Source organism: Plasmodium brasilianum, chromosome 2 (assembly GCF_023973825.1).
Source record: "Plasmodium brasilianum strain Bolivian I chromosome 2, whole genome shotgun sequence".
NCBI lineage: Eukaryota > Apicomplexa > Aconoidasida > Haemosporida > Plasmodiidae > Plasmodium > Plasmodium brasilianum.
This window is the reverse complement of record NC_090115.1, coordinates 89106-113052: the sequence shown is the minus strand read 5'-3', so window position 1 is coordinate 113052 and position 23947 is coordinate 89106. Positions and strand designations below refer to the sequence as shown.

Here is a 23947-nt window from a genome sequence, read left to right as displayed (position 1 = left end):
ATATAAAACAATATTAATAATGATATATCTAATAGTTCTCTAAATATATCTGTTACTTTAACTGCTGAGTAATATTATAATGTGGTCATCTCAAAAGTATATCCATATTTACATATAAACTGAACTTACATAGTAGCTAACAAAAATGGATACTCTTTCTTTTTAAATATTTTATTTTTAAACAAATAGATAATAAGTAATACTATATTATATATGATCAGCAGATAAGGATTTTTTGGATAAAATATTAAATTTGGATATTTTTCGAACGTATTACTTTTTTCATATAATATTATATTCTTTAGAACATAAAAAATGTATAGTACTTAATAATTATATGCACATTTTTCTAAAAATAAATTCTGTATATCACTACATACTTTCAAAAATAAAGAAAATATTTTTAGTATCGTCATTTCAAGTTAACTTCAAACTAAAATGTAAAGCAAGAATAGGAATAAGTCAGAGGAAAATTTTTAAGTTAAATATTAAAAAATTAATGGATTAATTGGTTCATTTGATATACTTAATATATTGAAGCATAACATATTTAAAGTAATAAACAAAAATAAGCCAGGATTATAAAAATAATTTATATATCTAATGGTAATTGTATGATGACTATGACTGGAAATTATTAAGCGTATAATTTATGGAATTTAACATATGGAGATTCCCGAAATAAAAAATAAATAATCTAACATAATAAGAAAAAATTTTTAAAAAAGGATTTAAGGAAGATATATTTCAAAAAAAATAATTAAAGCATTTTATTTACATTATTCAATGTCCATTATTGTATCATTAGGTAATTCTGTGTAATCTCATGAATGACAATAAGGTAATCTTATAGCTGTTAATACCTCTAACGAAAGAAAGTATATAACAGAATAAGTAAATTATAAGAACAAAATAAAATAAAAATTAGCATATGATACCTTTTGAAAATATATGCAATACTATTATTTTTTTTTATTCAATGTATAAGGAAGTATTATTATAAGTTTTATTTTTTTTTTCTAATGAAACTTCATTAAGAAAACATACTTTTATTCGCATTTTTATTTTGCATGTAAACAAGTTATATTAATATTAACATAATAAAATATTTTATTTATGTAGCAAAACAAAGGAATAGTATGCGAACCAACAAGTTAAGCAAACAAAAAAACAAATAATAAAATAAAATAAAATTAAATAAAATGTAAATGTAATATGTATCATAAAAAATATTTATTTTCTGTTATGCATAAAAATTGACTGAAAATAAATCTTTCCATATATATTAATATATACAATATACCTTCTAATATTGTTTTCTTAATTTTCATGTGTTGTAACTTTATTAAAACATTCTAATAATCGGCTTATGCCAAAATTATAACATTTTTTATGTTTGTATGTTTAAATTGCCGAATCTTATATATATATATTATATACCTAAAAACATAAGAAAATATTCTTTGATATTTTCTTTAATGATATAATAAATAATATTTTAGTTCATTTATCATTAAAAAAATGAAAAAGTATAGAAAGGATTAAAGAATCCATACAAATTGTGCCTCATAATAATTTTCCTTTTAAATATTATTTTAGTTTCTATGAAAAATTAAATAAATATTGTAAATATATTTCCCAAATTTAATATTTAACTATATTTGAATTATGCTAATTGCCTTTTAGTTATCCTCAAAATAATATTTTTATTAGGCGGGAAAAATAAAAATGCTTTTATTCTTCTTTTTAAGGGAATGAACATTTTAAAGTTTTTATTAAAAATTATTGATCTGATTAGTTTATTTTATGCATACACGCATTGATGAAAAATATAATATACACTATGTGAACTGTAATAATGAAACAAAAAAAACAATATCGATTTACAATTCATTGTGGTCATTAATAGAGGTGAATTATTTGTACTATAGTTATATATATATATAGGGTACCTAAAAATTAATGAAATTATAAATAAAATAAGTATATTCCAAGTAATATTCTTTATAATATTGAAAACAATATATGTTTGTGTTATATTTATTCTTTTCTTCAAATATTCTTCTTTATATTTACATATTTATAATTTTTGTAATATTCACTCAGTAAATTATGGTAATGCGCCTATAATATTATAGCGTATTGCATATAATAGGGTAAAAGATAATGTTTTTATGGAGTGATATTATACTTATTTATGGAATAATTATTTCTAAAAAAGTAAATTTTCTAATTTTACAGAGATACTATATTAAGATACAAACAAATATTTAAATGTATAAAGGTGCTTAAAAAAAAGAATATGACAGCGCATCACAATTTTTAATTTTTTATATTAAAAATTATATTTTAGATTAAAGAAAATGGGATAATAATTACATACGTACATATGTATGTATATGCATATTTGTATATAGAGTAATGTTTTGCTATTAATACAGTCCTTTTTTTTTATTATTTACTATTATATCGCATCAACGTTAAAGTTATTTTGGTTCTATTTAATAATATTAATATGACAAAAACAATACAGTTTTAATTTATTTTATGAAATAAATTAGTGTTATATTTCTTTACGAAATATGTAAATAGAAGTAATTACTAATAAAAAAAAGAATAATCTCTAAATGAACAAATTGTAAATATTACATTATTTATGTATAAATATTTATATATATAAAGTTTTAATTGTATCATCTAATTAATACATGGTAATGATGAAAAGCTATGGAAATGGTAAAAGAAGTTTATCGATACTTTTATTTTTTATAGAAATAATAATATATATTTATTCATTTATTATAATACTATTTCTTACATAGAACAATATGATATATTTTATTCTTTATAAGAAGTATTTAAGTATTTACAAAATTCATTGTATCAATTCAATTTCAGGATAAAATTTTAATAGATTCATATCCATACAGTATATATAAAGAATTGAATGATGAAGTTAAAAATGCAAATGATGGCAAATATTGTAGTGAATTTGAAAATGTAAAACAAGGTTACAAAGATGAATCTGTTAAACTTTGTAAAAAAGTATCAAAACTTTTAGGTTTTGTATTTAATAAGAGTACACAAAAAGAGTTTAAAGAATATTGTTCACAATATAAATTCTGGGTATATGAAGAAGTAAAGAAATTATTTAATGAAGGTACATCAGATGGTGATATCGAAGATGTTATTAAAAAATTTTATAATTTACAACTTAATCTTTTCAATTTCCACAGCAAGAATTATTGTTCTTATAGATTTGATTATAAAACCCTTGAGGGATTGAAGTATAACATAGAAGAGAAGTCGTTGTATGATTATTTTAAAAACTATAACACTATTAAAACTAGTGACACTTGTAACAAATGTAAGAATGATGAATATAAAAAATACCTTAATTCTATCAGTGTAATATATAACAATGTGAAGGAAAATTGTTGTACCCCAGGGATTTGGGATTGTTCTAATTATTTTTTGAGTTGTGAAGATGATTTTGATCCGAGTAAATTATTGTCCGCTTTAGGATCTGAAGAAAAAGGAAATTGTGAAGGACTAAAAACTATTACAGCTGAATTCAATGATAAAAAATCATATTCTGAGGAGTTCGATAATGAATTTATGAGCGCAATTAATTATGGTGGATGTTATAGTCAGACAAAAGGTACATTAGAAGAAGGTACTACAAGACCAGTTTGTATTTTATACTCAAACTTTGTTTCTTCACCCCATGATGAGCCTACAGCTAGAAGTGATGGAACGAAAGCGACTGTTAGTAGGCCCGCTGCAGATAATGCAAATTCAATATCGGGGGCAGATTCAGGAAAAGATGTTCAAGGTGATGGAAAAGGAAACGAAGGGGGTCCTAGTGCTACCGATGTAAAAAAAGAAATACCAATTACTAAACTCACACATTACCCATATAAATGGAGCTTTAAATCAGGAGGAGATCTAGATTGTCGAAGTAGAAGTAAAAATAAAGATAGCATGCGACTTTGCGGGTATATGGATGAATTGGTTGAAGGACAATTTGCTACACAAATGGAAGGTACTAAAGGATACAAAGTGCAGGCTGGAAGATCATGGAAAGAAGAAGATTTAGAACCAGTACGTGAAAGAATGAGGAAAAGGAGATCAGCTAATGAATCAAATATATTAAGCAACATTTTTATCCGTATTTCTACTGGAGTTACTCTAGTAATGGCAATTATTTTTATATTTTACCTTTTTTTTAAAGTAAATACAAAATTATTTTTTTGCTGTATGTATACATTATTAGTTACCATTTATAACATATTTTTCTTAAAATGTTGTAATTGTGAAATAAACAAATTATACATGTTTTTTACTTTCATTTATATATTAGTTTACTCCCTTCGGATCACGTTTACGTAGGGATAGAAAAAGGAAACAAAGATATAGGTATGATTTTACTGATTTATATACACGCAAACGACCAAGGCGCTTCTTGAAACGTACTTATAGACATTCTGACAGGAGAAGATTTAACGTAGTAAATATAGAAGATGAGCTTTATTCATCAAATGATTTACGGAATATCAACTGATATATGTCAAAGATATTAAGAAGCGCACAAAATTGGATTAAATAAACATTTCTATTAAGTAGAAATGATAATGATCAAGCAATAAAAAGAGGGGCATAAATAAAATATAGACACTTTTATTTTTAACTTTTTATATATATATTTTTTTTTGTCCTTTTATAATGATTTATTTTTTCTAACGTTTTGTCAAATACTTTTTTTGTATTTATTTAATTTTTTTTTTAATGAATTTAATTTGAACCTGCAATAATATTTGTTTTATATATGGAAAAAATAACTAAAACTTTCTTATCTAATAATAGTTTAAGATTCTAAAATGCCACAATACAAAAGAGTATATTGGCAGAGCATTTTAATTTTATTTAATTATACTCATGGAATTGTACCCTGACTTCTTATTTTGTGTTCTTAAAGCATAACACATTTGAGATATATTATAGTTATATTTAAAGTAAAAATAAATTTCAATTTATTGAATTTATTTGGAACTAGTAATTTATTCCTTATATTAGGACAATGCATCGTTAGTAAATAAAATTGATGTAACTCCTGAAATAAAAACCAACTGTTTTTTTTTTTTTTACAAAAAGATATACTGACCAAATTATGATTAAATATTCTATAATAGTCAGTGCTCAAACTACTTGGTTTTTCAATAAAAAGTATATATTCATATTTAACCAAATCTTTTGGATTAAATAACATTGCATCTGTTGAACACAGTTTTTATATATATAATGCAAATATTATGTACTTAGCGCAGAAGGCATATTAAACGTGTTTCTAGATTTTTTTATTGGTAATATATATTATGTATTAGAGTAGTACATAGTAAGTGTATAAGAATAAACTAAAAAAAGTTCATCATTAAAGATATTAATACAATTATTTGTATCCAAAAAAACGAAAAGGAAAAAGTAAATATTATAATTCAAAATTTAATCTAATGTACCCGAAAAAATATGTAATATTTTATTCCTTGATATAAGCGTAAGTATAATTTTAGGTGCATTTCCATTAGAAATTACAATAAAAACAGTTTTATCGTCTAAACTTCGAATATTCAGAAAAAGGAATTTTAACTCATATTGGTACATAAAAAAAACATATATATAAAATAAAATGCAAAAACGAAAGATTAAAAGAGGAAAAAAAAAATATTATTAAGCTTCTTATATTTTGGCAGTTCAAAATGTGTATAATAATACCATTTTACAAATATATATGTTGCTAATATATTTGTCTTAACTTAGAAAATTGTTTCCTATTAATAATTTATAAAACCATACATGTATATTAATTTAGCATTCTCCCATATAGAACTATAAAAATAAGTAGAACAATACATCCATTGCATATGTTCACAAACATACCAGTAATTGTAACCTTCCATTAAAATATATATTTAATTTTGCCTAAAGACGTCAGTATGATTAAGCTATGGTAGAGCAATTATTTTATATACATAGAACATATAGCACGGAAAATTTTTTAATAGTTTCAAATGCAATCTTGTATAAGTAAAATAAGAATTACTTCTTCTAACTTTTCTTATTTTTTTCTTAAACAATTTATTTCGATTAGTATCGCGGTAGCTACAATAGAAATAAATGATACGTGTAAAAATATATAACATAAATACTCGTTAATAATTTAGGATTTAGTAATTATTAGTGAATATAGGAAAAACGAAAAATCGTTTTTAAATGTATTTTCATATAATAATTTACTTATATAGATTACTCTATTTTTCTATTATTTATAATCGGAAATATATAATTGTCGCGTTAAAAAATTAAAATAAAATTTGATTTCCTTTTTTTTGCAACTTTTCAAAATAATTGGGCTCAACCATTTTGTTAACATTATTTTTACGGAAAAATTTCATAGCATGCTTTTCAGTCATATAAATAAATATATATCTATTTATTTAATAATATTAAGTGCAAAATATGTATATATTAATTAGAGACTACCATAATCATAACAAAATATATTTTTATGGTACCTCTAAGCTAATACGAATAGGCATGCTGAACATTTAGAGATCATAAATTATAGAATACCTTTTAAATAGGACAATTATAATTAATAACACTTTGTCATAAAAAATACTGTTTATGTTACAAAATGATATTTATTCGTCGTATACAATGTTTTATAATTTATTTCATTTTTTTTTTTTTTTTTTGATTATATAAATTACATATTTTAAATAATGATTTATATAAAAATTGTAAAATAAATTTTTATGCTATTGTATGTACCAAATGTAGATGAATAGAATAAATAAAATGATATCTATTTAAAAATAAATACCAAGATATTATACATTAATATATTTTCTACTTTTAGGGAGAACGGTTTGTGGGAATAAACAATATTTTTTTAACAAGCCCGTGTAAGGTTGTTAAGCATTTCAAACAAAATTGATAAATTTTATTCCGAAAACTTAGAGTACAAGGACTTACTTTGCATTATCTATATGATTATCATAAAATTCATTTATAAATTAAAATTTCTCAAAATGTTATTCGGTAATACATTATTTGATTACACTGAGAATATTCCCTTCGTTATATTTATTATAATATTTTCAAAATAAAAAATGCCTGTTTTATGTAATATTAATATAAAACTATAATAACGTAATAGTAATGTATAATCATTGAGGTGCTGTAATATATGTGTAATTGTTTGAGTACTAAAATTGGTAAAAATATTATTTTATATACCGGTAGATTAATATATTTTTACTTTTTATGTCTATATATATATAACTCTGACTACATAAATTATATTTTATCTTAATTTACAAAATTTTAAAATATAAATCGAACTACAGTTGACTACGTATTAATACATTTTAATTTATTGATAAAAAAAAAGTGTATTATTAAGGTGTTAATATATAATTATTCTAATTCACTTGAAGCTACATAAATATTCTTTATTCAATATAAAAAACTATTTATATATATTTCATTTTTTCTGTTTAATTATTATAAATATGTTGTAGAAGGTGCATATTTATATAATATATATGAACTCAATAGGAAAGTAAATGTAGATGAATATAAAAATTATTGATTATAATTTGTTATTTACAAGTATGTATACAGCTATATTTATGATCTTTGTAAAAAGGTTGAAAACAATTTAAAAGAAATAATTAATAATAAAAATTAGAATGAGAACACGAATTGTTATTCACATTTAACACTCTATGTATATAATCAAATATGGAATATTTCCATGATGCTCTAAAAAAAGTATGGTGCTAAATATGTTACTGATATATTGTATAGTATATTATTTCATATTAAATGAGATAATCCAAATAGATACTATTATAGGTGTGCTCCTAATTAGGATGATATAACAGAAGAGAAGGATTTATGTAACTATTTTGAAAATTATACAAGTATTAAAAATAAAAATTGTTCTGATATCCATAAATAGGAGAAATGCCATATATTTATTATGTGCATTAATCATCACTATCAAAAGTGTAGGAGTTATTAGGAATATAATTTTTACGCTTATAATTTTTCATGTTATTATAAACCCAATAACAGTAAGGAACTATCAGAATTAAAATGTGAATATGAAGCATGCAGAAAAAAATCAAATGAATCAGTTTGACCTAAAACCGGTGAGCTAGCGCAGGAGACTAAGAATCAGGATTCATACAATCCCTTGTATTTTCACTATTTAGTATATAAAAAAAGGATATAGGAAAAGTAGGGAGAAATAGTGACCTATTTGTACTATATTCTAATTTAATTTTTGAATATTTTCAACATTCTAATACACTGGCTCATTTTACAAGCACTGTATAGGCAGTAAAATTTATTTTTATATAAAAAATGCTTAAAATGAAAACTGCATTGTAATTTATTATAATGATTAATGAAGTTAGCTTATTTCGTGATAATTAAAATTTCTTGCCAAATTCGTAACAGTAAGACAAAATGGAATACAACAAACAAGCAATGGATGGCTCGGATGTTATATCAGAATACGGGGTGTAATCAATATGTAAAAAATTGAAAGAAGAAAAAAGGAAAGGGATAAAGGGCAAGAAGATATGAAGATATTGTCAGCAGAATTTGAAGTTATACAGTCTACTACAGAGGCAGAATATATGAAGGTACTTCCCTCTAATGGGTTAGAAAAAAAACAAAAATAAATTAAAGAAAAAAATTAGTAGTTCTAAACCTGTAAAAAGGAATATGTAATTGTAATTCAACATCAATGACTATATGAACTATCTAAAATTTTACATGAATTAAATATTATTACTACTAGTATTTTTGAAAAAAATATTGGTACATTTAATTCCAACGTTTTCCGCATTGTTCGCGAAGTTCCCTTAGCTCTGTGAATATATCAGTTCTTTTTTTTTTTTTGATTATTATAGTATAATCTCAAATTTTATCTCAATATGTAAATATTGCATTTTTCTACATTATTTAAAAATTTGTAATCATAAAATAAATATATTATACATGCTTTATATTATATATATATATATATATATGGATCCGTTTATCCATTTTGAACCCTCCTTACATCTTATAATACTACGAAAAAAGAGAGGTGGAGATCTTGAAAGATGTAAAAAGCGATCGTGGTCATGAACTTCAGATCCTAAGTATATCAATTTGAAATATATGCGATTACATATATCCTCTAATTTTTGATTACCAGTTTAAACTTAAAATAATATTTAACTGAAAATTGGTTATGATATAACTATTAGTAAACGTGAAAATTGAGTTATATTTGTATTTGAGATTGATGAAGTAACACAGGAAAAGTAACATATAGAGGGAATAAAAAAGAAAAATAAATATATATCATAATTAATAATTAAAAAGTTATTAAAATATATGTTTCATATAGCTGTAAATATATAGAATAGATTGTAAAAGAAAAAGTAATTAAAAATAGAAAATTCTTATAAAATTTCATGAAATAAGTTTTATAAATATATATATTAAGTCAGGTTTCAGTCTTTAAAGGATAAAAAATGTTGAAATATATATATATAATAGTAAACATTTAAGAAATTTTGCACAAGGAAGGAATGAAAGGAATATGTGTATAAAGTAGCACCACTTAAAAAGAATGCCCTAAATTAAATAGAATTGTAGGAAAGATTCAAAAAATATTATAAAGAAATGAAGATTAAAAGATGTGTAAAAAGAACTTGTACAAAAGCATAATAAAATATTTAAGAGGGAGAAAAAAGTAAAAATATGTAATACAATAATGTTGTAATGTAAAAATCAGTTTCATATGATCGTATATGGACACGTTTGTAAATTGATTTACCTAATAAGAAGCTATTTTTATTGTATATTATTTTTTATATTCTAGGGTGCATATATTTTTTTTAAGAATAAACGTAAAAAATAAAATTTATTACTTTAATTTATTTGTGTATTATTTTTTTTTTTGTTATTTTTTAACTAAATTTATTAATACATTAGTAAAATTATTTTGAGATTAGTAGTAAGTATAGGGAAAATAAAAATATATAAACAAATTACATAATATTAAATCATTTTATGTCATAACTAAACATTTATCTGAAATATTAAAAAAAAAATATAGAATAAAAATATAGCATTTATTTTTTATAGATGTAATATACAGAAGAAATATCCTGTGAATTTTCTTTAGTTTAATTATGCAACTATCTATTATGTTTCAAGGAATATGGATATATATAGATATCATATATTGCCATATTTAGATTTTTAATTTTGATCCTTTTAAAAAATATTTTTACGAAATAAATTGTCATATTGTACATATATATATATATATATATATTTTGTATATATTTTAATAATAATAATTAAAAAGGATGTGTATATACATGGAAAAGAGTATACTGTACGATAGTATAGAAATTTAATTTTTTTTTTTAAACATACTGATATTTATGGAACACTTTTTCAATGATAATAAGTAAACAATTTTTCAAATAACAAATTTATAATTAAATGGAATAATCGAACAATCATATTTTTTATATGACAAAATAGCTTTTAATTTTCGTGTATTACTCTTACTTTTAAATAATTTTTTCCTTTTATTTATGTAAATATTTACTTATACCATGTGCATTACGTTAATGGTACGATGAAAAAAAATAATTTTTATGACGCTTCAAATTATTATTCTAGAACTATTGCAACGCTTTATTTTATACCACAAAATAGGGGTAAGTGTATGAGCTAAAGGAATAGATATAGAATCAATGTTTAGCTATAAGTTATAAATTAAAATTACAAAAAAAATAATTGCGTGTTTTAATGAAAATCATTTTGTGTACAAAGTAAAATGTGTTAAAAAATAATTTGTTATATTATGTAATATGCTAATAGAATTATTTTGTGTATTTGAAATTTAAAGTTTTGAAAAAAGCCATTTTAGCATATAATAATATTTTTTACACATTATTCTGTAGTTTGAATATTATTAATTTTTTGAAAAAAAAAATTTACGTATTATGTGATATTAGTGGCACTACTATTTAGTAATAATCAGAATAAATGATTAGAGAATAGTTATTACTTAAAGAAATTTATTTTTTTTTTTATAGTTACTTAAAAATCGTATATATTATATTAAAATTTTATGAAGTGTTATTTTGCATATACAGGCAATTTCGACCTTATAAAAATTTTTATATTATTTAATGGATGCTGATAAATATGTAGTGGATAGTACCCTTAAATTATTAGTACAATGAGGATATTCTGACATTTTACTAAAATAGCTTTTTGTAACAAACTATATGAATAAATGCATTTCTGACTAAGAACAACAAACAAATTAGTTCCTTAAAAGTGCATTTTATCTATTTTTACATTACAATTGCTCTACTAATTTAATTCGAAGATTGCTTATTAGAAGAGACCAGATTTATATAAGTTTTACGATAATTTAAATTGTGTTACTAATTCATTTTATTTCCCCCCAATATGTAATAATTTAAATAATACTAAGTTTCTTTAACTTTGGTGTGGCCTTGAAATATATTGGAATTATGGGATGATATAACCTAGATTATATGGAACTTGGTTGTAACAATTATAGGAAATATCCCTATTATTAGAAGTATTGGTTATAAGAAAGATTAAGGGGAATTATAACTCATCTAACTTTAGTATAAATTACAATATGTGGGAAAAAATTAAAAATAGAATTTATGTTAAAGAAATATATAAAGAATATTCTTGTAATTAGAATAAGAATATGATAACGAGGTATTAAGAGAAGAGAAAGATTTATACCATATTTTAGGGTATTATATTGATATATGTTTAATGAAACATAAGAAGGAAATGATTTACGAAACTTTTTGAGAGAGTATAAATCATTTTATTTTTTCTCATACAAAAAAATGGAGAATGATAATGGTTAAAAAGAATTTAAAAAGGAAATTCACTTAAATAAAAAATTCATAAATAATGAAATAACATAATTTTTAAATGACATGATAGTTGTTCTGATTTTCTCTTTAGAAATAATTACGAATCTATATTTGAATTAAAACAAGAATAGTTCATTAAATTAGTGAACGAAATAGCTGAATAATATAAATATAGGAAAAACGTTGGTAGTGATGCTGATTAAAATATGAAAAGGTAATAAATAAGGAAAGAATTTTTATTAAAATCATTATTAAAATCAATTAAATGCACGTTTTTTAGATGGTAAAGATCAGTAAAGCCGTCTTTATGGCATATAAATATTTAATTATGTTAATAGATTATATGTTTTATTACTTTAAATTTTTAGGAAGACATTTCTGAAGAGTTAACTCCGTGCGTTACATATAATTCATCGAATAAAGGAGGCCGCATCAGCTGAAATATATATTGTAAATATATATATTTTCATTAAAAAATAAAGTAGCATGGAATAAGTCATTCATTGGGCAAGATTGTAAGGAATTTATATGAAACAGAGAACAAAGGAGACTGTAGTGAAAATTGTATATATTTCATTTGCTGTGAACATTGTCAAATAAGAAAAATTTTTAGGCATAATAAAAACAATATTTATATCAGTTCGTAAACTTATTTACATAGCGTACGTTATTATTAAGGAATATAATATTTATGAATTTCAATTTAAATATAATACTAATTTTAGCTTGGACGAATGGAATGATATGAAAGATTTATATGACTTTTTTTAAAAACTATGATAGTATTAATGAATGTAACACAACAGGAAAAAGTAATGCATATATCCCAGTTATTGTAATGAACTGTATAAAAATATTAACCAGTAATGTTTCCTTTATTTTAGTAGTTCCTATGATTGATAAGAAAACTCCCAAAATTATTTTAAATATAATGACTATTTCTCCAATAAATTCCTATCTAAAATAAGGCGTAAAAACGAACTATCCCGTAATGCGTAGAATATATATTTAAAGAAATAACTAATAATAGTAAAGTTATAGCTATAACTCAAAAAGGAACTATGAAAAAGTAAAACAAATTTATATGGGATTCTTTTTATGTTATAGCGTTTCTTGCTTTTACATTGATAAGAAGTTTTTTCATGTTTTATTTAAATTATGTCCGAATTCCATTTTAATTGTGAATATTTTATGTTACTATAAGTAATTTATTTTTATAAAATACTATGATTATAAAATAAATGTATGCATATATATATGCGTATATATATATGCATATATTTATATGCATTTTTTATATTATTTTACTGCATTTGGACCTTGGTTGGAAAAGAGGATTCTAGCGCAAAGAAAAATTAAGTAATATAACTGTGAAGAGTGGAAGAAAGAATTATTATAACGTGAAAATATATTCCTTAATATAAATTAGAACAGCAGGTTATTACACATACTTTATCGCTCTATATAATATTCTTTGTTCATACTTCATGTGAAATATTGTTTTAGAGAAGAATCATGCAAAAAGTACACAAAATTTTTAGGTTTGGATTAATAGCATGAAAAATAAAAGTATAAAAAAGAAAATTAATATATAATACTAAAAAAATAAATAATACTAAAATAAATATTAATAAAATAAATATATAATAATCAATTAAATAAACAATAATCAAATAAATAATAATCAAATAAATAATAATCAAATAAATAATAATCTAATAAATGGTTTCTAAGCTGCACTTTTTCCTGTAAATCTTATATTAGATAAGGAAGCGCAAAAATATATAAAATATGATTGAGTTGGATATTTTATGAATAAAATAAAACATTGCGAAAAATAAAATTCATTAGAGGTAGAAGTGAAATTTAAAATAATATTTCTATAAAAAATACAGGAGCGAAAATGATTATATTTGTTAAATTAATACATTAGTTATAATATATATTTTACAATGTTCGAATTAGTAGAAACATTAGTAATAAGATGTGTGAAAAAATAAAATATATTTATGATAAGCATATTATAAAATTGTTATTTAATAAAAGGTTAATTAAAACCGAATTAGTGAATAAATGAAATGTAGCATAAGGATTGTACATTATTAATGGAACCACAAACGCTTAAAAATATAAAGCAAAATAACAAAATACGCAAAGAGTAACAAATATTGAACTGACATAATTTTATTATTATCTAAGTATGTATTTGAACCTGCTTTTATTCGAAATAAAACATTTTTTTTTATAAAAGAAGAAGTTCATTTATCAGAAATTTATGAATTAATAATTTTATTAATAGAATAATTCTTAATATGTTCGACAAAATGCATTTTAGTGTTACCATGTCTTTTATTTTAAATAGCATAATTAGAAACATAAATTAGTTAAACACAGGAATTACCTAAATTTGAACAGAATTTTTGTATACTTAAAATAGGTATATCATTATATATAAGCGTTGTTCGAATATTATTATTCAATATATAACTTAGGTACATATAAATATAATTATGTTATAAAAAATTTAAAAAACATTTCATCAAATAGAATTTATTACATGAAATAAAAAGTTATAATAACTTATATGTTACAATTTTTATAAAAACTGTGAAAAGAAAAAAAAAAAAAAAACAGTAATTATAACAATATATTATTTTGTAAAACTTTTATAAATAAATTTTTTTTTTTTTTAAATTCATTATCCGTTTTTTTTAATTTCCTTTTTGAATAAATTATTTATTTAAATTTTTATGTTTGATATGTGTATTTTTAATTTTGTATAACTATTCACTCAAAATGGTAGATTTATAAAAACCTGCTTTTAACATCATTAGTCATTATAAATAAGTAATTCATAAAATTAATAAAAATATCCATGAACAGATATACAATAAATATGGAATTATACGATGAAAAATATAAAGTACAAATTTTAACGTATTATTCCTTAAATAAATGACATTGTAGAAAACTAGCAAAAAATACATAAGATTAACTAGCTAATGGACAAAACGAAGTATATATAGTTTTTCATCGCTTTAATAAAATTTCTCTAAAATTTGAATATTCATGTTTGTTAACAAAAGGTGAATAAAACTATTAACAAGATGATTTTTATTACATTTAATAACATGATTAGTAAAATATATTTCATTAATATTTAGTTCCATTGCTATATTTTAAGGGGATAGGCTATTTAAACGTATTAAAAACTAATGGTTATAATAATAATTAAAATAATACATTAAGCTTGTTTATGATATTACAATCAATTTTTGACTCATAAAATTGAAATAATTGTTTTTATATATGTATATTAACTTGAATATAGTTTAATGCTTAATTGTCGTACATATAGAGTTTGTAAGATACCCCTTTAGAACAACAAAAAAAAAGGTAAATTTATATAATAGAATTAAATTATTAAAAATTACAGACTTACTAATTTATTATTATCGTACTAAAGTTATTGATTACTAATTTTTTTTATACAATTTTTGTATGTATGTAAAAACGAAAACAGCAGTCAGTTATTAGGAGTTGTACGGGATAAATTTCTCTTGAAACAATATTTTTTTATTACTCTACGTGATTAGTTATTTATGTAAATACTATATATACATCTCATATTTTCTTTAACATTTTATATTTTTAGTAAATATTATTAAATGAATGGATGAGATGCAATTTCTTTAAGCATATTCATTTTCAGAATTGCATATTTTTAATAAGAATAAAAAGAAAAATAAGATACATAAAATGTGTATACATGATCGAATTGATATTATTATACTTTAATGTTAAATATTTGAGGGGAAAAACGAAGAAAAGCAGGAACTTGGATAATAAGACTTAACAAAAAAAAAAAAAAAAAAAAAAAAAAAAAAAAAATTGTAAATTGCCATTGGAATAGAATAATATCAGATGTAAAAAAGTAAAATAAAATGAAATAATGAGTTAATTTAAATAGGGATAATAAATAAACATGAAGGAATGTTTTTTTTTTTTTGACGTAAAAGTAATTTTTTTGTATATTAATTTGTTCCACGATTTAATTAAAGAGTCTAAGGAATCTAAAATTTCCACATAAACAATATTTCTGTTGAGTAAAAATTATTATAAAATTAATTTTTTACTTAATAACACTTTAATGCCCCATATGTTGTTTTTCTGAACAACGTTGTACTAATATATATTCAACTGAGATGTATACAAACACACTAATTGAATACATATAAAGTGGTTAATGATAAAATAAAATAGTGCTACATTTATAAAATTATATATAAATATATATATATATATATTGAAGTTAAAATTTTAAAATGAACAAAAATATAATAAATTGAAAACTCAATAAAACAAAAATTCAAACAGATTATTGGGAAAATAACTAACATACAAATATATGTGGAGTATTTTCTTACATGTACAAATAAAAAAAATAATAAAAAAAACACTAATTTAAAAATTTACATTTTCTCATAACAGTTATGTAAATTTATTTAAATGAACAGACCGAAAACGTATAAACGATATATTTACACTAGAGGGAACAAGAAAAATATTAAAGGGATTCTTTTGGGTGAAAAATAAATATAATTCAGGTAATACATAAATATTAGTAGTTTATGTGTATATGTTGTTAAATATATTAAATTTAATGTATATTAATATATCTACATTCTATTTATATTTTTCGAAGGAACTCTCTTTGATGCAATGTTTGGATTGATATTTCGCTTTTCTATTACAATATCTTCTGTCATATTAAAACTCTTACTTACATATTTAGATAATTTAGAGAAAAAATAAAAATATATTAATGCGAATGTTGCAAATGATACTAAAATAACAAAAAATAGATGATTGTGTATACCCTTAATCATCATAGTAGTACATATGATAGGGATTAATAAAAGTGGAGCAAAAACTTTGAACGCTACTTTTTTCATGCTTTCTACAGATTTATCTGTATATTTGTTTATTTTTCTGTCTTCAACACTAACTAGATTTCCCACTTCTTTTTCATACTGTTCATCTAGTTTCTTCAAATAGTTAAGTATCCCTGATGATGTATAATTACTTTCTGGCTTATAACTATTAATTTGAATAAATTTTCCTTTTAATTCTCCTTTTACCTCATCAGGATAATCAACAGAGTTTAATGAAAAATTGGAACCATCAACATTACTATTATAGTTTAATGAATCATTGAAATCATCAAAAATACCGCTATTGTTTAATTAATCGTTGGAGTCATCAAAAATACCACTAGAATTTAATGAGTCAAGTGAGTTTTGATGTTTTTTTTGAACATTACTATTTAAATTAATATCTGAATAATCTAAAGCTTTATATGTTTGACCGTGTAATGATATGCTTACCCTTAGGTCAGATGAATTATTTAGGCTTATATTTTGATTGTATAATATTACAGAGTTCGTTTAAGAATTAAGTTAAATATTTATTATTTAGAAAAATATACATAGTTACATATAAATAAGAAATTAGATTTGAAAAGAAAATGAAAACTTGTAAAAAGCGGATAGAAATTATGGTTTTAAGTAATTACCCTACCTCATACGAATACTGACACATCTATACTAAAAAAGTAGATGAGAACATTTTAATTAAGGTAAATTTATTTGTATTTGCCATTACGTAGAATTGATTTATAGATACTAACGTTTTTTGTTAATATAATTTAGATCTCTATGATTTTTTGATGATATTCAACAGAAGATATATAATAATTTTTTTATATACTTTTATGTTTAAAATTTAAATCTTTTTAAAGAGTTCTTTAATTAGTCATAATTATGTCAGATATTCAAAGTAGAATCAGTTGAAATTCATTAAATAAAAATATTATAGTAATTTTTTTATGTACAAATATTATTATTTAAAACAATATTAATTTAGAACTTGATTTTAAGAATATTATGAATTATATAATTATATTAATTCTTGCAATTAAGACTTATCGTTGCAAATATTGTATTTCAAAAAAAAAAAAATAACATATATACATTTTTCCTATGAATATTGAGAAATATTTTTCGTTATTTTGGTTGTGAGTAAATGGACAGAATGTAACAAAATAATATTACATAATAAATATAGTTAGTGTTTGAAAAGCTATAATTTAAATTTTATCTTCATGATTAAAATTATGAATAATCCTTTGAATTTAGCTAAGGTCATACATATGAAATTTTTTTTAAATAATTTGTAATAAGAGAAATAATCACAACAATATGAAATATATATATATATATATATATATATATATATATATATAATAGTAATGAATAGGACTTAATTAAAATGCAGAATATATAATATTAACGACTTACATATATTTTAAGAAAAAATAGTTAATAGACTGCTAACTAAAAAATATATGATATATAATATCTGAAGCTACATATACCGTTAAACCATATAAGATAAGTCAAAGTTTTATTTTTTAAAAAAATAGAAAGCATGGTTTTATAATGTGGTATTGTCTTTAAGTAGCCTTTAATATTCTTATGTTTAAATAATATACAGGAAACTCATATCATAAATATAAAATAAATATTTCAACCAGTACAAGTTTATAAAAAAAATGTTTGCAATTAATGTAACAAAAAATACCATTTAAAAAAAAGAAAAAGAAAATTAATAAGAAATAATAAATTTGTGTAATTTAAAAATATTTTAAAGAATTATATATATAAATAATTGTTACTTTTATATCATTTCAACATATTATTATTTATATTTTAAGTTACAATATAAATAAGAAAATTCTTATATAATAAGAAAGAAAAATAGGTTCCCTAAAAATGTATTAGAACAGCAATGTCAATATTACAAATTCAATAAAAATGGAAAATCAGCATTTTGACTAATGAAGAAATTATTAGTGAAAATTATGAACATTCTTTTTACAATATTATAGTATTGAAAAGTTAAAAATTTTTTGATGATTTATATATGTACTATAATTTAACTATATTTATAGAAATAATATACAAATATATTTCCTTTTTGTAAAATTTTTTTTCTTTACATAGGATCAACGATGAATAATTTAAGTCTTCTTCCTATATATATGTATTAAGTTTATAATAATGACATATATTACTATGTTAATTTATGTGTGGTTCATTTATACATATAATTTATTTATAAAAATACACGTTGGTAAAATTTTTTTTTTTTTCTATATTTGGTTGATTGTGCATAAATCGATATAGTGTCTTTGTGTTCCTTTATTTTTTATATATTTTAAATATATAATAAATCTGTAGTTATAATAATATGGGTTATTTATGCGAATAAGTTTGGAAAAAAATATTAAAACATATATATATAAATTTAATGCATATATCATTTATATTTAAGCTTATGTATTAAATACCTTAATAATAATTCTATTTAAAAATTTATGACTTTTTAGAAAACTTAACTTCTGTCCAATGCTGTTATATATGAATAAATATTTTTTATTTTTTACAAACAATAAAAATGATCAGTATCGAAAAATATTTTTTATGACGTTTTCTAACGACAGAATTTTTAATAATAAGAAATATATTTATATTATTATTTGTACATATAGCTATATATTAATAGCGCACACTACATTCCACTAATATCGAAAAATGTTCCTTGCATTGGGGATTAAGTGATTTAAATGTGAGTCTCATATAATTAATAGTACAATGTGCATGAACCATATTTTATGAAAGGCCCCTTATTCATGAATTTTAGATATAAAATATGAATTACTATTTTATATTTGCAGAAAAAAAAAAAAATTTATTTAACATAATAATTATTTTCTTTTACTAAGCATAATAAACATTATATTAAATTATTTATATATATGCAAAAAAACGTGAAAATGATCATAATTTATGTGCACTGATATTTTATAAAAGCGTAAAATATATTTACATATGAGTAATATTAATACTTCATATATGAGGTATTATTGTTCATGTGTTGTCTAGATAAAGAAATGTCCAGTGAATTTATTTTCAAAAAATATTAAACAACCGAATGAGAGATTTTAAAATTACTATATAAAAGAATACGTAATATTTATGGTTCGCTACTTTTGTCCAATTGTTAGTATAGGTTCACTTATAACCATTTATATTAATGGTGATATGTATTTAATACAAATAACCTTTATACTGTATGAACAAGCTATATTTAAAATAGAAATATATTGCGGATACAATGAAAGTACTGATCACTGTGAATTCATGTAATTTCAAAAATGTACTTCTAAAAAAAAAAAAAAAAAGTGTAATTGATTACTTAGTTACAATTGAAGCCTACAAGATGTAAGAATAGTAATATTTTTCGACATTTTTTCATCATTATTATGATGTATGTACTTGTTCTACTTTTAGTTAATAAAATATTTGATAGATATTACATTTATGTTAAGTCTAATTTTCTAAGGAACAAAAATGTTCTTTATAAGTAGTAATTTAAGAATAATTTTTCCTTTTTTGAGCAAATTATATTACATAACACAGAAAAACACAATAAAATAAAGCTGAAGGAATGAGAAAATTTGATACCACATGTACTGTAGCTTTATGAATAATTTATTATAAAAAAGAAAATAAAAAATGAAAGAAGTTTCAATACAAATCTATTTTACATCCTAATTATTAAAGTTTCTAACACCTTTTACGTCATATTACAGAAGAATAGTAAGTAATATATTATATAGGAATAAATATTATTTTCATATGAACTTTTACAAATTTTTAAAACGTAGTACATACATATATATATATGTATATATATATAAATTTTTAAATATTTAATTTCACATATTAAAGCGATATCATTTTTTATAAGTGTTTTTTAAACTTAATTTTAAAACAAGAACGTTTTCAAAATACTCCAAAATATTTTAATCATTCATATTGAGTAATAACATATATTAGGTAAGGAACATACAGAAAATCACATACGTAAGGCATATCTGCATATATATAAAAAAATAAAGTATATATATATATTTTTAATGTGTGCAAATCTTATCACTCTTAAATAAGGAACAAAGTATACTATCATTAATTGTGATATAACTCTAAATTATACATTTAATTAATATATATATATATATATACATTTCTATTATTTTTTTACTTATCAAAGAATAATTTATATTACAAATGCTAAATTAATTACTAGGTTTTACTAAAAAATTCAGTAATCTTTAAATTAGATTATAAAAATGATAAGGTGCTAATCAGCACAAAATATAACTTTATATATTGATATGTAAGCAAAATAAATTATTAAAAAATGTAATAGTTATTTTTTTCCATGGTGCATTAAAAATGTTATTATTAAAGGTACACAAAATTAATTCTTCTTAAATAAAGCGAAATATTATATTCTTAAAAAATTGTCAAATTTATATATTAATAAGAGAAGTATAAACAAAAACATTATTTAAAAAATAAGGAAAACATATGAACAATATATTTATTAAAAGCATACATATGTAAGGCATTAATATGAGAATTAACATTAGAAAAGTGGTAATTTGGTTCTCAATATTATTTTGTGTATTAATCTAATGCGTACATAAAAAAATAATATACATTTAAAAAAATATATTTTATAAATACAGCATATCTTATTATTTCAAAAAAAAAAAAAAAAAATTAGTCATTAGGAAATAAAATAAAAAACGTTGCTTAAATTTTCATGAAATTAATAAGTTAATATTGAATATATAAAAATTATTTTTTTTTATAGTATATATGCATTAATATCTGGCTATTTTTATTGAATCCAGTATTCATATAACTTTTTATGTATTTCCTTACAGAAATATAACTATGTTATATATAATTATAATATTATTTAAATAAATAAATTTCAATTTTTATATCTCATTCATGTTATTATCTTTTATACTGTTTATTAATTTACATTATCCTTTTTCTTTGTTCCCGTTCAATTCTACAAAATTTTAGAAATATGTTTAATATATATTATGAGTTTTCTCATGATTATCATCCAAATATATTATGATCGTATCATTATTAACTTCTTGGGTGTATTTTGTTTCCTTTTCATCGTATTTGTCAACTTTATTAAAATAATATGGGGAATCTATATGTTTATCTTTTACTTTTATCCGGTCTTCTATCACCTGCCTAAAATTGTCTTTTCCCATATAATCCTGAATTTCCTTACACCTACTACTTTCCAAAGTTATACTGTTCTCTTCAATTATTTATTCTGATATATGCAGTTTTTCATTTGAATTTTCTTCGCGCTTCCATTCTTTTATGCAAGTATCCAAATGTGAGTCATTATTTGATAAATTATCCTCTTTTCTGCATTCTACTAATACTGTCATTAGTACGAATATGCGGAGTTTCGTTTGTAATTTTTCTTCTTTTTTATATCTGTATAATTCTTCATGATTTTCTTTGTTCTCCAATTCTTCTAAATTAATTAATAACATATTAACATTAGTTTCTTCAATTTCATAATTATTTTCCACATTTTCGATTTCTTCTATCAATCTGTTGAGCTGCTGCTGTCTATTATATTGTTCTATTGCAATTTCCATTTTTGATATCCACTATTTCCATATATCTTTTTATCTTTCTAAAAAAGGAGTCATTAGATTTTAATTTGGAGGATCTTTTTCTAACTTTTTCATGTTTTCTAGGTAAGGATGTTGTTCTTTTTTTCTAATGGTGTTTTAAATTATTAAACCAATCTTCTTTTTTGAATTCTTTAAAAAGATTTTTGTATCTTTTTACCCATTTATTCTATAGAATATTTTGTTTCTTAATATCATTTCCTCTTTTATTATTCTCCGTTATTTGTTTATTTTCTGTTGAGTTAGGATTTGTTCCATATTCCTCCTTTGTTAAATTCCCATTGTTCATTTCTGAATTATTCGAGTACTTCTATATGTAGTTCTATAATAATCTTAGTTCGTTCTTTTTTTCTTTTTTTTTATTGGAACTATTAAATTATTCCCCATGTTACGATCCTTTTTTTTTTATTTTCTTTATCGTTTCGATATCATGAGGAATATTATGTGCTGCATATTCTAATTAACCTTGTGTTGAATAGTAATTTAAATTTTCTAAATTTGATTGTATTGTTAATATTTGTCTATATCCAAATTTATGTTGTTTTTTCTTTTTTTTATTACTAAACAGTTATCTCATAAGAGTGTACTAAAAGATAAGAAGAAAAGCTGTTGTAATAAAATTTAATGTTGTAATTAAAATACTTTTCATATTTATAATGCATAAATTTTATTTTATCTTAATAAAAAGGATATCAATAATAATAATTACAAGGGTTATAAAAACAGTTGATATGCGCTTTTTAGGTGTAGTACGTCCAGGTATCACATGAAGAGGACCCCTCTTTTCTTATGAGTTTCTGGATTCTACTCTTGCATCTGTAATTATATTAATAAAATATAAATATATATATATAATTATTTTATACAATTTTTTTAAATAATAATAAATGGCATTAATTTTAGATGCATTAGTAGTGAACATTTGAAAATCATTGGAACTTTGTATAGGAAAAGTATATGCAGTATTAAATAATTCAGAATCTACATTTTTAGGGGACTCCTTAAAAAGTTGTGATAACTTTTTGGGTTGTGATATTTCTCCATATGTTGAAGAAGTAGGTGAAAAAGCAAAATTTAATGGAACAACGTCCTGATCAGTAACTGAAACTTCAGATTCAGGAAACGCAGAATGTAAAAGAATTTGAGTAATAACGTTACTATCAAGAAAATGTGTAAGCGTAAATTCTGACTGATCTTCTAGAGGAAATGTAACATCAGTTCCTGAACCTTCCATATCTTACATATCTTCTGGGAGAGTTGGTGTTAAAGTAATTTTAGGATA

The 23947-nt window shown here is 21.4% G+C and overlaps 5 protein-coding genes across 5 annotated transcripts; 2 read left to right on the top strand and 3 right to left on the bottom strand.

The window, feature by feature from the left end:
• Positions 1 to 2727: 2727 nt before the first annotated feature.
• MKS88_000632 (uncharacterized protein) lies at positions 2728 to 4564 on the top strand (the record flags this gene model as incomplete). Its single annotated transcript, XM_067217522.1, has 3 exons — positions 2728 to 2736; positions 2899 to 4194; positions 4364 to 4564. The coding sequence occupies 3 exons, from the start codon at positions 2728 to 2730 to the stop codon at positions 4562 to 4564; spliced, it is 1506 nt and encodes a 501-aa protein (XP_067075418.1).
• A 3974-nt stretch (positions 4565 to 8538) lies between these two features.
• MKS88_000631 (uncharacterized protein) lies at positions 8539 to 12984 on the top strand (the record flags this gene model as incomplete). Its single annotated transcript, XM_067217512.1, has 5 exons — positions 8539 to 8594; positions 8636 to 8717; positions 12386 to 12411; positions 12538 to 12660; positions 12801 to 12984. The coding sequence occupies 5 exons, from the start codon at positions 8539 to 8541 to the stop codon at positions 12982 to 12984; spliced, it is 471 nt and encodes a 156-aa protein (XP_067075417.1).
• Positions 12985 to 16696: 3712 nt separating this feature from the next.
• On the bottom strand, positions 16697 to 17618 carry MKS88_000630 (uncharacterized protein; the record flags this gene model as incomplete). Its single annotated transcript, XM_067217501.1, has 2 exons — positions 16697 to 17252; positions 17593 to 17618. 2 exons carry the CDS (start codon positions 17616 to 17618, stop codon positions 16697 to 16699), a joined length of 582 nt encoding a protein of 193 aa, XP_067075416.1.
• Positions 17619 to 22287: 4669 nt separating this feature from the next.
• On the bottom strand, positions 22288 to 22629 carry MKS88_000629 (uncharacterized protein; the record flags this gene model as incomplete). Its single annotated transcript, XM_067217492.1, has 1 exon — positions 22288 to 22629. One exon carries the CDS (start codon positions 22627 to 22629, stop codon positions 22288 to 22290), a length of 342 nt encoding a protein of 113 aa, XP_067075415.1.
• Positions 22630 to 22834: 205 nt separating this feature from the next.
• On the bottom strand, positions 22835 to 23899 carry MKS88_000628 (uncharacterized protein; the record flags this gene model as incomplete). Its single annotated transcript, XM_067217481.1, has 4 exons — positions 22835 to 22956; positions 23131 to 23225; positions 23419 to 23481; positions 23586 to 23899. The coding sequence occupies 4 exons, from the start codon at positions 23897 to 23899 to the stop codon at positions 22835 to 22837; spliced, it is 594 nt and encodes a 197-aa protein (XP_067075414.1).
• Positions 23900 to 23947: the final 48 nt, after the last annotated feature.